Here is a 15,504-nt window from a genome sequence, read left to right on the forward strand (position 1 = left end):
GCCTAGAAATGCCTGTTTCTCTGCAAAAGTCAGAATGGGATGTCTATAACTGAGGGAGAAAAGAAATCCTGAGTCTTGGCTCCTCTTTGATCCTCCCTTGAAGTCCTGAGAACCATGCCTGCCTTTTGAGGTTGTCACTGTCTCAGCCACATGGTTTGAAAAACCTGATCTTCTCATCCAAAGTTGGAGAAGCAGTGAGAAGTGAGGTCTGCTAGGGTTTTATGCTGGATGTCAGTGCTGCAATTAGTATAACCAAAGCTTGCCTGTAGTTGTTCGCTGTTTCCTATGCCCTAAAGAAGTCACTTCTGCTGTTAACAGCTCAGCTTCAGGAGTGGGCTGGACAAAGCTAAGTGAAGCTAAGGCCTTCGGGTTCTCCTTGGGTTTTGTGTTTTTAAATACCTTTACTTTTTATTTTCATCTTCAGTGGCCACCAGCGAGAGCACAGCCATTGAGATCATCCTGCGGCACAGCAAGCTGATCTCGGAGGCCATCCAGCAGAGAGCGGACCTGGAGGGCTTGGCTCCGGGGGAGGCAGGACTCACAGAAGCAGTAAAAGAGGTGCGAGGGGATGCTTTCAGAGCTGGCACAGTTCGGGGCTCAAAGGGTGGACAGGCCATAGCGTGCACTGAAATCAAGGTACATTACTTAGGTTGGGGAAGCCATCCAAAGTTGGAGGTGACCCTCTGCTGAAGTGAGAGTGTGTTGGGTATTTTATATAAATTCTGCAGGGTTTTTTAGGTAAAAGAAATTGCTAGTGAGATTCTCAGTTGGTGAAATGGGGATATTCAAACACAGCAATTTCAGCTCTGCAAGGATGCTGAAGTCCTAGAGAAAGCAGAGCTGCCAGGGAGTGGGTTTCCATTTGAGTTGGTTGTTCCAGGACATACGAGAATGAAATGCTCCTAGAAAATGCACTGAGGATGCCATGGCTGTGTAGTGTCCCAGAGTGCCTTGCCTGTTTTCCCGTAGACAAAGAAAATGGGCTGTGTTAGTAACGAGCTGGCCTTTTCCACCAAGCAGTCTGTGGTTGCTCGTTCCTGCTCTGGTTAGCTGTTGTTGGAGATCTGGAAGGGTGATGTACGTATAGACGTGCACAGATCCTCACCTTGGTTCTCCTTGCAGTGGCTGGCTGAAGCAGGTTTGGATTTGGAAGGGAGAGAAAAGCCCAGAGAGAGTTGTGTATGAAAGACAGGTTTATGAGTTAGGTAAGCTTGTAATGCTGTGAGGCATTGAGGAACCGCTCTTTCCACAGAAAGGTGGTTTTAAGTGAGCTAATACCAAAACAGAAAGTCTGAGAATTTAATTTGTTGTAACTTTTTTTTAATCTTGAAATTCTCTCAGCTCATGCACATACATCAGTGGAGGGGCAAAGACCTGTATGGAAAGCAATTTCTTTTCTGGTTTCTCAAAGCAGGTTCCCAGCAGTACAGATGAAATAAAGCGGATGTGCCCGCACTCCCAGACCATCCCGACCTTTCGCAGCCCAAAATCTGTCACATGATGTTTTCTTCTTCTTCTCCAGCTACTGAGTATTTCTGCTCAGATGGAAAGTTCAGAGGCCTCCTTGAAAGCAGCTCTGAGCACAGCCCAGGAGAAGTCTGTCCCGGCCATCAAGATCTGTCAGCTGCTGTGCAATGTCCATGAGTCCTTCCCGGACCTGCAGCCAGTGATGCAGGAGCTGGGACATGTGGGTAAGAAAAGCACAGGCTTTCATCCTTCTGTGATCTTTTACACATGGCTATGGGAGTCTTGGGCGGTTTGGTAGTGGACCTCAGTGTCCTGGTGGCCTGAGGTCATTTCACAGAACTACCCCTGGCCAGATGTCGGGGTTGTACTTGCGGGAGGATTCACAGGGGTGACCTCTGGATCCATGTGCTGGAGCGTGCATTTCTCCTGCTGGTAAAATGCGCCATATTAAAGTTTTGTACATTATGAGGGTTGTGGAGACTGTAACTGACCCCATGCTGGTATTCCTTAACTGCGTTTGCATTTCTCCACTCCAGCCCTTGCTCTGGAGGCATTTGAGCAACTTAGTTATGTAATTTGTATCTATATTGGCTTATTTTTCAAAATTATTATCCTCAAGCTGTGGGGTTTCTTTGGCTCTTCCTATACTGTTGGATCTGTATGAATTTGAACTTGTATTACAATCCCTTGACTTTGTATGTGTATGTGTGGATACTTCACAGGCTGATTGTGGAAAGGTCACATCAGAGTGCACTTGTCTTGTGCAAAGATGACCGTGACGGTGCAGTTTGTAGTCCCAGACTATTTTCTGAGTTAATTTTCTTATAGTGCCTTAATTTGGTCTTGCTATGTATACGCTTTACAGAGCAAATGATCCCCTGGGAGGGTCCCGCAGCAGTAGGGGGATGTTAACATACTGTACTAGTTTGGCAAAGGTATGAACGAAACATATGCAGATAGCAATTTGGTGAACTCCAGAAACAAATGCATAGCAATAACCATGTGTGAGACCCTGCCCTGAGCTGTGGGATGCTTTCCAGCTGAGCCGAATTGTATCTCGGCATCCGTCATTTGAAGGAAGAATGCTTAACAGAATTTAGTGCTTTAATGAAAAAGATAAGAGGGCCAGGAAGCTAACTGCAGGTTTGCATTCTCTTGAAAAGGATGCAAATGTGACATGCTTATTCTGTTTGCTCACATACCTCTTTATGGCATTGTGTTTCCCAGCGCATCCAGATTCTTTGGGCTGCAGAGTCCACTGGGATGTACACAGTGTGATTTTTATCCAAGCACAGGCGCTGGTTCAGCTCAATCCATCCCTATTTAATCGTGGTGCCAGAGCTGCTTAGCTTACGGCACAGTGTGGAAATACTAGCAGATTGCTAGGTAGTTAAAGTAAGCAGCTTGTCATTAATGTCGTGTCTTTTTTTAGGGGTAGAAGGTTTAATTGCTTTATCTGAAAATTTGGGTCAGGGCCACGATCGATCTTTATGAATAAACACAAGCCTCGTGGCTTTGTTACACGCCCTCGTTTCATGTTTGACAGTGACAGGCGAAGCCAGTGTTCCCTGTGTGCTGGGAAGGGGCAGAGAGTGACCTAGGGGCAGGTCGCTCTCTGCACCCCAGGTTCGTTAGCTTGCCTGCGTTCTTGAGCAATGAGGAAATGTTGTTGGGGTGGTAGATGGGACTGGGTGACTGGGAGCAGTGCACGTGTAGAAGAAACCGAGGATCTGGATTACTGCTCTAGCCGTAGGGCTCAGAGGATGATAGCACACGCTCTGCTCCCCTTTCTTGACTCAGTGGCCTTAGTGGTCTCCCTGAGAGATGTCCTACACTGTGGATCCAGTATTCATACCCAGTTCAGATCTAGGTCCTCTCTTCTAACTCCACCAAGAGCTGCCACCAGTCCACTTGGCTTTTTCACCTGGTCGTGGCTCTGATGAGAATTTTCAGAGAAAAGGCGGTTCCTTCTTACCTGCCATTCCTTCTCTGTCTCCTGCTGATGCTGCAGGCACTTGTCCCACTCCCCTTGACCCTGTCTGACCATGGGATGTGCCAGGGCTGATGCCCTGGTGACTCTAGAGGAGGTAAGCCAACAACAATTGCACGTGCCTGTGAACGTGCAGCCCACCTTAGCTCCTGGACACCTTGCAGTGCTTACCAGCGAGGGACTTGGGGAGTCAGCTAGATTGCTCTGGCAGATGCCTGCTTTTCTGGCACCAATATCAAAGAGAGCAGACTGCTGTTACTAAGTGTCTTTGCAGGGCTTCAAGCCAAGGTTGAGACAAAATCAAGCAAGAAGCAACATCAAAAACAAGAGCCCTGGAAAAATGGTATTTACTTGGCAAAAACATATATTCTGTATGAAGTGTCCGGAGGACGATTGCCAGTTACCAGCCCCTTTTCGGCATCCTACGGATCTTTACACTGAACTTCCATATCTTAATTTCTAGGCCAGTCTCCTCAGCTCTGATATCACTGCTTACCAGTCCTAAATGTTGCAGGTGGCTTTATGGATCAGTAGCCATGTGGCTCTTGGCATGAGATATGAATGATAACTGCAGGCCTCATGTTTGAGGGACGTGAGCTTCTACTTGAAACAGAGGAGATCTTACATTTCTGAAGAACATATGTGCCGCATGGAGATGCGTACAGTTTGCATTTCCATTTGAAAGCAACAGTTTTTACATCTCTACTGCAAAAAAAAAAAGAAAAAAAAAATTCTGATACTTAATGCAGGTGAGCTGAAGCACTTGGAGAGCACTAGGCATCCCTGTGGAGGAAACTGTCTGCGTCCGTCCCCAACCACACTCAGCATCATCACAGTGATGGGTTGGTTTCTTTGGTGGAGGTACAGTATGAAATCTGTTGGCTTCTCCGTGGGTCCCTTCTGTAGTTGGACCACTTTCACTGTTGGCAGCTGGTGCATGCAAGGATGAGGTTTAGCTCTTCCAGCCAACTCCATAGCCTCCTCTCTAGCCAGCTGCTTTCCAGGTCTCTGTACAGTCACTTCTTGGGAGATCATGTTTGTCAAGATAGGTCTCACTTTCAAACCTCAGAAATGTGTCAAGAACTCCAGCAAAAAGGCGCTTCCTCTGCATAGCCTTGTGTTTAAAAAAGATAGTTAGCACCTAACCTAGGCCTGAGTCAGCCCCTGGAATCGTTAAATTGGAGGGTCTGCAAGCAAAATGCCATTCTCCCCTGTAAAAGTTCTGCATTAGAAGCCACCGTGCGTGTCAGCAAATATTGGAATGACCTTCAAGATGCAACGGGGTAGGTGGAATTTTCTTCCAGCTTAAGCTGAAGAAGCGAGAGACACGATGGTCGCACACCAGGAGATCATCTGCTTCTGGAGTTCTGCAGGGAGGGTAGAGCAGCCCCCAGGGTTACAGACTCAGCAGACCACTTACAAAAGAGAAGGAGAACTCGGTGTGAAATACGCCGTAATTAACAGCAGGGTTTTTCTTCCAGTCCTGAATGTCTTTGCCACCAGAGAATGGAAAGTGACACAAAGTCCAGAGTCCCAGAGGACCACGCAGTTGGGGATTCCTGTCTGGGACCTTTCTGGTGTATGTTTACCCTCGGGCTCTGTCTGCTCCCAGGAGGCTCAGCCAGGGGAATGGCCGAGGCATGCTAAGTTACTGCCCCTCAAACTTGATGTGCAATCACTTTTTCAGTCTGGTGCTATTTCTCATGAGAGCACTTGGGTTCACCTCCAAGCTTCCTGCATCTCCAAGAATGGAGGTTGACTGGGTAACATCTGTTGCTTGATGCTGCTCTAATGAGGTATGAAATGTTGTCTTCATCCATAGGAGGGGTTCTGGGAGACATCCTGGCTGCCAAGTGGAAAGGAATTGCTGCCCTGATGTAGCAGTGCTACGTGTCCCCTCTTCTCTTCAGGCAGCAGCCAGCCCGTGGTACTTGACGCTGTTAAAGAAACCTGACACCTGACATTACTGTCACATCAGCTTTGCATCATGCAATTTAGCATGTCTCCCATTCTCCTGTCTCATGGTAGCCAGACCTTGAAAGCCTTTTGAGGGTGTATTCCACCATGGCAAGGTTCCTCCTGCCATCCAGGACATATATATTACACTGGTATGGGACTACAGGGTGCAGGTACCTAGCCATTGATTTCACGTGATCTGCTTCAGCTTTCTTTCAAAACTGTTCTCTGGGAGTAGTAGCATCCCCCTGAAGATAGAGAGCTGTTCCTGGAGCCCCTTTAGGCATTTCCCCATGAAGGTGGACTGAAGGTGAGAGCTCCCCCTGCCTTTATACCATTACAGGCTTGTGCTGTTGTCTAGGCTAAAGGTTTGTAATCCTGAACAACATTTTCACAGGCATAAGAGCAGGACCATGAGCCAGCTCTTGGCGCGCTGGGGTCTGTGACAAACTCCTCTTCACTTCATCTGACTCAGGTTACATCCCTGCTGCCATGGCACTTCTAGACATTTCCAGTCCTGGTTTCCTTAGTGCTCTAATCTTCGTCCACATTCATCCTGCCCAGCAAGATGACTCTCTTTGATATTCAAGATTTCTGGGAGGTTTAAAGATACTTCTTCACTTGGGTCAGAAAAATTAACAGTGTTGGATGTAGGGATGTGGGAAGAGACCTTAGAGGTGAAAAGTGTGTATTGCTATCTTGACAGAGCAGGACAAACTGGAAACCAGTCTTCCAGTCTGTTTTTCTGCCTTGATGTGTTTGCAGGTCAGTGGGTCACCACTTGACATCTTAAGATTTCCAAGTCTGTTGGAATATGTCATGTGGTTTCTAGTTGGTTAGAAATCTGGGGCAGTAGTGCTGTGCAGGGAGGACACTTTGCTGAGCTCTTCCCATAGTGAGGAAGGCAGAAATGAAGTTTTGCAAGCACAGGCTGAATTTCCTTTGCATTGGCAAAAGGAGAAGTCTGCACTGGTTTCCATGGCCACACAGTTGCATGGTTCTCATTATAGCAAAGAAGGCAAATATATCTGTTTGTATTTTGATTTCTTCCATACGTGCGTTCCCTGTGGGTCTTTTCTGTAGATTGAGATCCTAGGTGAATTTTCCGGCTTGTGCTTTTTGAGATGATGATGTTACAGGGACTCAGAAAAGCATTAGACTTTGTAAGAAGTGAATGTAATGAGCGATTTAAAATACCTCAGGGCCCTAACCAGAAGACTCAAAAGGGTCGTAGCAAGATTATCTGTTCCTTTTCAAAGAGTTTGCGTTTGGGAAGTGTTCCTGAGATTTCTTGTAATTAATGGCTGGATATCCACTCTCAATGGCAGACTTAGGCAGTATCATACCTGAGGCTCAGCTCTTCAAACATTTAAGCACGGCCGTAACTTCATGTGTCTGAGCAGGAGGCAGATGCTTGGAAGCAAAAGTTGTTCCTGTTTGAGGAGCAAGCTCTTTGGACAGTCTAGCCCTGCTCTTGACATCTCATCCAGCCCCTGGTATGTGTGGGTGGAGAAATTCAAGGACCACTCTTTCATGCATTGTACCGTGCATGGCCACGGCCACTTTTAGGCAGAGCCATGTGCCACTGTTGTGATCGGACAGCGTGTCTGATGTGTGTCTGTTATTGCTGTGCAGGGAGAACTGTCTGTCTAGGAGCATTCAGGAGATGGGAGACCGAGGGGCTGGTGCCCAGTCCTACTGGTCACCACCGAAACAGGAATTGCTGTTTCCGTAGGTCTCTTGACTGAGGGAAGCGGGGAGAAACCTGGGATCAGGAAGTGGAAGGTGAACAGTGAATCCCAAGTTGAAGCTCTGGACAAAGATGAGGACAAGGCAGGAGGTGCTGGTGCAAAGGAACCAAAGGAACCCCAAGAAAAAGCTTCTTCCATGAAGAGTTTTGTCTGCAAAGCCTGCGATAAGACCTTCCACTTCTACTGCCGCCTGAAGGTGCACATGAAACGTTGTCGGGTGGCCAGAGGAAAGCAAATCCAATGTAAGGAGTGCAGCGAGGTCAAATTGACAAAGAAGGAGCTGGAGAAGCATCAGCTGGAGGTCCACGGGGTGGTGGGGACAGCCAAGAAGAAGAAGAAGAAGCGGCTCCCCGTGGCATGTGACATCTGTGGCCGAGAGTTTGCTCATGCCTCAGGTAGGGTTGGTGGGAGCAGGGTATTTGGACAGAAGTCTGGACAATATAATGAAGTGATAGTCTGAAATCTCCTCCTCCTCCCTGCAGCTCTCTGAGCACTGTGTGTGAGAAACGCGGCTCAGCTCATTTCTCCTGCCCCACTGAGCACAACCGCTTTCTGATTAGTTCTTCCCTAATTGGTTTTCCACATGGTTCATCAAGGAAAAGTGGGGCTACTGGCAAATTTAAAAGCCTCCAAAAATAATCAAGCTGTTCCAGTTCTGTGGCTGGTTTAGCAGGATGAGTAAGAGGAGTTGAGTCTCTTTACCCTCCCCATGGCAGCTCATGATATCCTGGTGGACCTCCGGGCTGGAGGACACTGATGGTCCCCTGGTGTTGCGAGCGGGCTGGTGGACCTCCGGGCTGGGTGGAGCGGTGCCTCTGCAGCAGGGTCAGGCAGGGCTGGCAATAAGTTCCACCAATGCCACCCCGGTATCCTGCCTGCCTCCCCAGGGATGCAGTACCACAAGCTGACGGAGCACTTCGATGAGAAGCCCTTCTCCTGCGAGGAGTGCGGGGCCAAATTCGCGGCCAACTCCACGCTGAAGAACCACCTGCGGCTGCACACGGGGGACCGGCCCTTCATGTGCAAGCACTGCCTGATGACCTTCATGCAGGCTTCGGCCCTCGCCTACCACACCAAGAAGAAGCACGCTGAAGGTGAGCCTTCCCTGCGGAAGCCTGGCCATGGGCTTGGCTTGCTCCATCCACCACTTCGTGCCCTGTTCCTCCATCTGCCTCCTGGCTGCTTTCCCATCCTTTGGGGGAGTCCTGGGCAGCAGGCTGCTCCCAGATCTCCTTCATCCGCATGGTTTTGCCTGGAGTTCCCCACTCTGCCTTTCTCCCATCCCCTTCTCCAGGTCCTCTGATTAACCACCCAGTTAGCAGTTTGCTCTCCATTAAGGGGATCTTCCTCTTCCTCCGATTTCCTTGTTTTTCTCCCGAGTAGCTCCTCTCTGTCCCCTCACATTTAGACTCCTGCGATGCATCCTCCTCCCTCTGGTTAACCTGCTTTCTCCGATCCCTCCCTCTGGCTGAATTTCACATAGTTTTTCATGCCAGTGCTTCTCCTGCCCCTGCACTCAGCCCCATGCACTACTGGGGCTTAGGCATGCCTCTTCCAGCTCATGGGCATAGAGGATGTATCGCTGTGTTCGTAATAAATACGCTCGGGTGTATTTCCTGCTGTTGCACGAGTGTGATGCAGTTGGGCAATTAATTTTGAACATGAGACACACTCCAGAAGTGCGTAGTACCTCCAGATACTTGAGGTCTGTAGTAATTTAGTACTCCCTGTGCAGGTGTGGTTTTCTCCAGCACCTCTAGGACCTTTTTGATCCTGCGCTGAGATGCTCTGACTACCCCAGGAAAGCCTGTCCACTTCACCATCTCTTCCCTCTCCCTTTGAAATTAGGCATAGTCCAGACAGAGCTCCTGTCCCGTTAGGTGCAGGCTCTCACCCTGGGTGTCACTGCAGGGAAGATGTACGCCTGCCAGTACTGCGACGCTGTGTTCGCCCAGTCCATCGAGCTGTCACGCCACGTCCGGACTCACACGGGGGACAAGCCGTACGTCTGCCGGGAGTGTGGGAAAGGCTTTCGCCAGGCCAACGGGCTCTCCATCCACCTCCGGACCTTCCATAGTGAGTGTGGCCAGCTGCCTCCCTGGTTTGGGCAGCCCAGCCTGCGAGGCACGGCTTCTGCGGGGTCATGGCAGACCCATCTGTGCCAGCGGAGGCTTGTGCAGGTCTTACTGGTGCCTGCAGGCTGTCTGGGTGTCTCATGGTGGGATTTTTCCCTCCCAAGAAAAGCAAGACTCTTTAGTGGTTTGATGCTATGAGTAGGGTTGTCCCAAAGAAAATGGTAGGGGTGGCTTCCAGCAAACCGCAACCTGCTGGGAACCCACTATGGGAAGCGGTAGGTGAGCAGGAGCAGCAACATCTGTGTGCAAAGCCAAAACTCCAGTGCTAGTGTTTGTCTGGGAAGTAACAAGCATTTCTTTCCCTTTTATTTCCTCTCTCTGTGAATTCCCCTCTTAATTCTCTTCTTTTTTTCCTTGATTTCTGTCCCCTGTGGTTTTTCTTGCGTTTCTGGGCAGCAGACATCGAAGATCCCTATGACTGCAAGAAGTGCCGGATGAGCTTTGCCACCCTGCAGGAGCACCGCAAGCACGTCCACGAAGCCCACTCTCGGGAGTATCACCCCTGCCCGACCTGCGCTAAAGTCTTCAGCGCCCCATCGCTCCTGGAGCGCCACATGGTGACCCACGTCGGAGGAAAACCCTTTAGCTGTGAGATCTGTGACAAAGCTTACCAGGTGAGCTGAGTGCAGCAAGGATTTGGTCTCATATGCTGGAGGTTGCCGTTGCCCGCTCCTGCACCAGGATGTCTCTCCTGGCCGTCCGCACTCAGTGCAGCAGTTTGGGGTCAGCAGAGGGGAAAAATTGCACAGAAGAGGCAGAGTCCGGAGGGAGAGGACAGGTCCATGGAGAGAGGTGGGCCATGACTGCAAAGGGCTACATACCTGCCTGTCTGGACCCTCAGGAATCTCTTTCACCCAAGTTTCTAGCTGCCAGGAAGTGTAGGAATAAAAATACTTGTGTTGCAAATGGCATGCCTCAGTGGGAGTGTGTGTGGGAGCACATTCCTACAAGGGAACAAAAATTCACACCAAAAGGAGACCTGCAGCGAGTGAGATGAGGATGAGGGATTCAGCAGTGTTCAGCTCTTCAGGGGCAATGGAGAAAGAGAAGTGAGGTGTTAGCTCTTGTCCTGTGGGAGGATGAGCAGGTCTTGTACCTCCTGAGCGCAACCCCACTCTTACTGTTGCTTTCCACGCAGTTTCTTGCTGTCATGATGCCCCTGGAACAGCTTTGGATTGTAACCATGATTTGATCCTTATCATTGCAGCAGTTGTCAGGGTTATGGTATCACAACCGGACCCACCACCCTGATGTCTTTGCAGCTCAGAATCACCGCTCCTCCAAGTTCTCCTCCCTGCAGTGCAGCTCCTGTGACAAAACCTTCTCCAGCACTGCTGCTCACCGAAAGCACGTCAAGGCAGAGCATGCAGGTAACGGCCCGTTCGTTAGTGAACAAAACCACATGGCAACTGCTGGGAGAGATGTAGTAATAACTCTGATAGGACAAGGTTGCACATCCCGTTTACCTGCAAATCACAGCAGATTCTTTGTATCCTGTAGCAGTCTCTTCTGGCAAGCCTCGTCTCAGCATCTTGCGGCTTACTTGCTCTTGGGCGCTCCTTTTCCTCCCTTATCTCCAAAGATGCTCCTCGTGTCTGTATGCATGTGTGGTGTTGCTGAAATATTAACAGAGCTTTGGTCCAGCAGGTCTCTTGTAGAAGACCTTGGGAGCACACTTTTCTGTTCTCGGCCTTGTTTGCAGATGTGAAGTTCCACGAGTGTGAGACGTGCAAGGAGCTCTTCCCCACGCTGGCTCTCCTGCAGGTCCACGTGAAGTGCAGGCACTCAGGTCTGTTACATTTGCTGTTGTTCATGTTACCTTGTGAGCAATGACTGCTCCTCTCAGTGAGTGATGTCTAAACTGTAAGCGGGAGAGTGAAGATGGACATGGTAAGGAAACAGAGCGAGGGAACAGAAAATATGGATGAACTGGAAAAACACTGGTTTTGGTGAGGCTGGGACATGTTTGTTAAGCTTCTGGAGCCACTGGAGTCACGGAGGGTTCTGGATTTGCTTGTTACAGCAGAGAAGAGAGCTAGGCATAGGTGAGGCGACATTGGCACAGAGAAACGAGGAACTGAACCCCGAGCACTGGGGTTTGTGGAGGATAGAGCTAGTGGGAGACTGGAGAAAAAGGGAGTTTAGCACTGGAAAGATCAGAGAGGGACCTGGGCTTGGGGAGACCACGTCAAGGGCCCTTGGGCAAGTGAGCAAGCTCAATCAAGACTGTGAGGGCAGAGTGAACTGGCAGACCAGACTACTATGAAAGGTGGGTCCCCAGGGCTGTGCATGGGGTGGCAGGAGAGGAGATGGGTCAGGAGACGTTGGAGGGGGCAGCCAACAGCAGCCTGGAGAGCGAGGAAGGAGAAGACCTAGACATAGCGCTCTCTGAGAGAAGAGACCCCGTGGGGTGGGTAATGGGTTTGCAATAGCTGAATCAGGAGGTGCAAGCCAGGCCAACAAGGAGCAGTGCTGGATGGTGCAAGGGAACAGGGAGAAGAGATTTCTGCGAGAAGGGACAGCCGCAGCTACAATCAGATACGCCAGCCTGGTTTCTGAATGCTGGTGCTGCAGGGAGCTAGAGCTAAACCGGACCTGAACAGCCACAAACTGTTTGACAGACAGTGGTGTAGCCGGTAGAAGGGACCCTGGCACACGCCGTGTTCTGAGTCCCTGGTGGGTTTCAGCCCTGTGTGTCCTGGCCATTTGCAGCTCCCTGGGCCCTTGGGCTGGTCCTGGCCGTCACAGCCCAGGCTCAGGGCAGTGCTTCTCCCCCTAGGCTCTCAGCCGTTTCGCTGTTTGTACTGCTCAGCATCCTTCCGCTTCCCAGGGGCCCTGCAGAACCACGTCACCAGCGAGCACTTCAAGCAGACGGAGAGCACCTTCACCTGCGAGCTCTGCGGGGAGCTCTTCCCCTCCCAGGGCGAGCTGGAGGGGCACTACAGCGCTGAGCATCCCAAGGTGGTCTTCTCCCAAGCCACCACAGCCCAGATTGTGCAGGTAAAGACTGCTCTGTGCCGCAGCCCCCACGGTTGTTCATCCATCCTCCCCCTCCAACCCTCTTCTTCTTCCCAAATCCATCCTGTGGCTCCTGTCACCCCTTCCACTCCCTGATTCCCCCTTCTTAGAGGGGTCCAGGATGCAAGCCCCCCAGCCCACAGTGCTCTGGAATTTCTGTGCTAGTGTGAGGTGGGCTCGCTGGAGGGGAAGCAGCTCAGTCCTGGTTTTCAGGAGCCAAGGAGGAGGGACTGACAGTGTGTACAGAGGTGCCTGGTTACTCAGAGGCTATTAAAACCCAGATGACATACCCTGTGAGATTATAGCTGTTTTGTCGGAAGCCAAATGCTAGGCTTGAACCCAGACTCTTTCTCTTCAATATCTCAGCCATCAGTGGAGAACAGCTCCTTGGATGAGGGAGCCCAGTGTGCAAGACTCCCTGGGCTGGCATTCCTCCAGTGGATAATCACAGAGTGTTTATTGTCTACGACTGCTTATGGAGCTAAATTACAGCAATTTTGTGGAGAGAAATATTTAAATTACTCTCCTGTCTTCTCTTTTGCATCATCGGTGTGTGTGGTTTGGTGTTTCCCATTAGTCTGACGCCTATTGTAATTGCAGACCTCTGGCGTGAAGCTAAATGTTATTACCAGAGCTGGGGCTGGGAAAGATGTGGGTAGCAAAGTGATCGTGGGGAAAGCAGTGCTGTAAGTGTCTGACTCTCAGGTCATCTTCCACGCAGGTGATTCAGACGTCGGAGCAAGGAGCAGCAGAGCACATCATCTCTTTCGATGACACCCAACTCGCTGGCTCCCAAGTCTTTGTGACGTTGCCCGAATCCCAAGTGAGCCAAACTGGCTCCGAGCTGGTGGCAGTGACTATGGAGGACTTGTTTGATGACAAAGTCACTCTGATTTGTGAAGAAACCAAGTGAGAGTGAGTGGTGGGTGCCCATGCATGGTGCCTGGTATCCACTAGACTCGTTCAGGAGCTGTACCTCAACGTGCTGCTCCAGCAGGGAGATTCAGGGTTTCTTTGGGAAAGCAACCCCAGGTATGTGACGCTGCAAAAGAAATGGCGTGCAGCAAGCACAGCATGGCCAAGGACAGGAGAGGTTTGTAGACATTCACAACGGCCTGGGAAGTCTCCCTGCGGTCAGCAGCTGCCAGCTCAGGTGAGCTGGACCACCTATCTCTCCCAGCCTAAGAGAAATAAAGAAGCAGAGGAAAAGATGGGAATTGGATGCGTTCGTGTGTGTTCCTCCACTGCTGTGAACAGAGTGGAGGGGAGGAGACTAGTGCAGGACAAAGTTGGGGTGGTGTGGGTATGTGAAACCAAAGAAAAAGCTGTCCTGAGAATTTGAGGTGGAGATTTTAATGGCTGAATCAGTGATGTGCTCGCAGGTATCTGCTACTCTGCAGGGGGAGTAAGGGCTGCTTTGTTTCTTCCGTTGCTCTCCCCTGTACCGTTGTGCTGCCTCTTGTGCCAGCTAGAAAAGTCCTCCAGCGCAGAGCTGACATTTGGACGCCTCTGCTCAAACAGAGACTTCTTGGAAGTTGTGCTAAGTGGCTTCGGAGCTGTTTAGGTAATACCTTGTGTAGCACAGGTCTGATCTCATCCGTGTTTTTGCTGCGGCTGTCCATTACGAAGAAGGGTGACAGGCAGGTCTGGGCATCCACATCCTCTTTATGAGCAAACAGCCCGGAGATCTCCCACCCTTCCTCTAATTCACCGAGGACATGCTGAAGCTGCCACATCTGAGAAAGGAGAAGGAGCTGTGCCTGCATGCCAGGGCCACTTGTTACTGGTACCAGTGGATTGGCACTAATGAAGGTATTTCTGTCTGAGTGTGCAATAGCTGCTGTGACTGCACACAGACGTTCCCCGTGGCACACAGGGCATTGCTTTGTAAAATGCATTCAGATACCTACTGTAAAGTTTCCTTCTCTGGTGCCAGCACCCACAACAGCTTCATTGCAGCACACTGGCCCCTTTAAGGCTAAATTTCATAAAGCTTTTTTATCTGCAGTTTCCTAAAATATAATCTGATAATTAATGGTTTGCTGAAGCCATTATGAAGTGCAATTAGATAGATGCAGGGTTCCTGTGGCTCTGAGGGGACTGGTAGCATTTATCTTCCTTTCCCTCATGCCAAAAGGTTGAACTCTGCCACTGTGATATTTACATACTGAGCGGTGATCCCCGCTGCATCTTGCAGCCCAAGACCCTGCAGCGAGCAGCGCCAGTTTTATCACGCTGCCCAGCGCCGCAGGAGCACAGGAGATGAACAGATTGGAGTTTTCCAGCAGCATCTTGTGCTGGCTGCTCACAGCCACCAGGCAGAGATGGTCACACAAGAGCGTGCCAAGGTGGTTGTGCCAGTGAGATAGTTTGTCGTTCCTGTTACAACTTGGAGAGAAGTGAACAGCAAGAGGTGCTCCCAAGAGAGGGGCTTGGTGGAGCTAATGTTCTGCATGGCGTTTTGCGTGTGTGTGTGGCAGCAAGCGTATGACCCTGTTGAAGTGTTGCACATGTCTTGAAGGGCTCCCACCTTTCTCTTCCTCGGTTGCATGCACGGTTTGTCCCCCAGGCTTTGCTGTGATGGTGAAATGGAGGAAGCATGAGGTTAAGTTGCCACTGAATCCAGGAGTGACCAGGAGATGGTGCTCAAGGTCTTGAGGATTAGTGCTAATGGCCAGGTGCCTCTGCACCTTTGCTGAAGCTCCTCTTAGCCTTCCCAGGCCTTCCCCAGCTCCTGGGCTGGCAGATGTGGAGAGCCCTTGAGCCATCGCAAAGCTGAAGCACAACTCCAAGCCCTGGACAGGACACCTCCAAACCCTGGATATCGCTGCTTAAAGAAGAGCCTGAAACTGGGCCGTGGCCACCTGTGGAGAGGGTAAAATACATCTGTTACTGAGGTGAAGCGGTGAAAAAGCCTGGGACCCCCCTTGGCCAGGAGGAGAGCAGAGGGGGAACTGCTGGAGACCATCTCATGCCTTCCTGGACACAGAAGAGCTGTGCATGGTGCTTAGGATGAGCACGGGGATAATGACAGAACAACCAAGTACGTCTTGATGGTCTCAGAGCAGATGTGTTGGGAGGTAAGCGGTGGATTTTGTCCCACAGGCTGGTGGAGATGGAAACTGTTCCCCCTTTTCTCACTCCGTGGCGGCTGGGAGCTGTGGAGATCCTGCACAGGCTGCGTGAG

At 50.5% G+C, this 15,504-nt stretch overlaps 1 protein-coding gene across 5 annotated transcripts in view; it reads left to right on the top strand.

The window, feature by feature from the left end:
- The window catches only part of ZBTB40 (zinc finger and BTB domain containing 40), a 41,325-nt gene extending 26,917 nt beyond the window's left edge, over positions 1-14,408 (top strand). For 3 of the 5 annotated variants that reach the window (XM_050909276.1, XM_050909275.1, XM_050909278.1), the window contains exons 9-18: positions 425-558; positions 1,523-1,691; positions 7,149-7,559; positions 8,052-8,258; positions 9,076-9,240; positions 9,696-9,913; positions 10,507-10,669; positions 11,002-11,088; positions 12,079-12,299; positions 13,039-14,408. In XM_050909276.1, the coding sequence (XP_050765233.1) occupies positions 425-558; positions 1,523-1,691; positions 7,149-7,559; positions 8,052-8,258; positions 9,076-9,240; positions 9,696-9,913; positions 10,507-10,669; positions 11,002-11,088; positions 12,079-12,299; positions 13,039-13,230 (1,967 nt within the window). In that variant the 3' untranslated portion in view covers positions 13,231-14,408. The remainder of the gene's footprint in view (positions 1-424; positions 559-1,522; positions 1,692-7,148; positions 7,560-8,051; positions 8,259-9,075; positions 9,241-9,695; positions 9,914-10,506; positions 10,670-11,001; positions 11,089-12,078; positions 12,300-13,038) is intronic. The other 2 variants (XM_050909277.1, XM_050909279.1) reach the window with 2 other exon arrangements.
- The last annotated feature ends 1,096 nt before the right edge of the window (positions 14,409-15,504 follow it).

This window comes from Gymnogyps californianus, chromosome 21, assembly GCF_018139145.2.
Source record: "Gymnogyps californianus isolate 813 chromosome 21, ASM1813914v2, whole genome shotgun sequence".
Taxonomy (NCBI): Eukaryota; Metazoa; Chordata; class Aves; order Accipitriformes; family Cathartidae; genus Gymnogyps; species Gymnogyps californianus.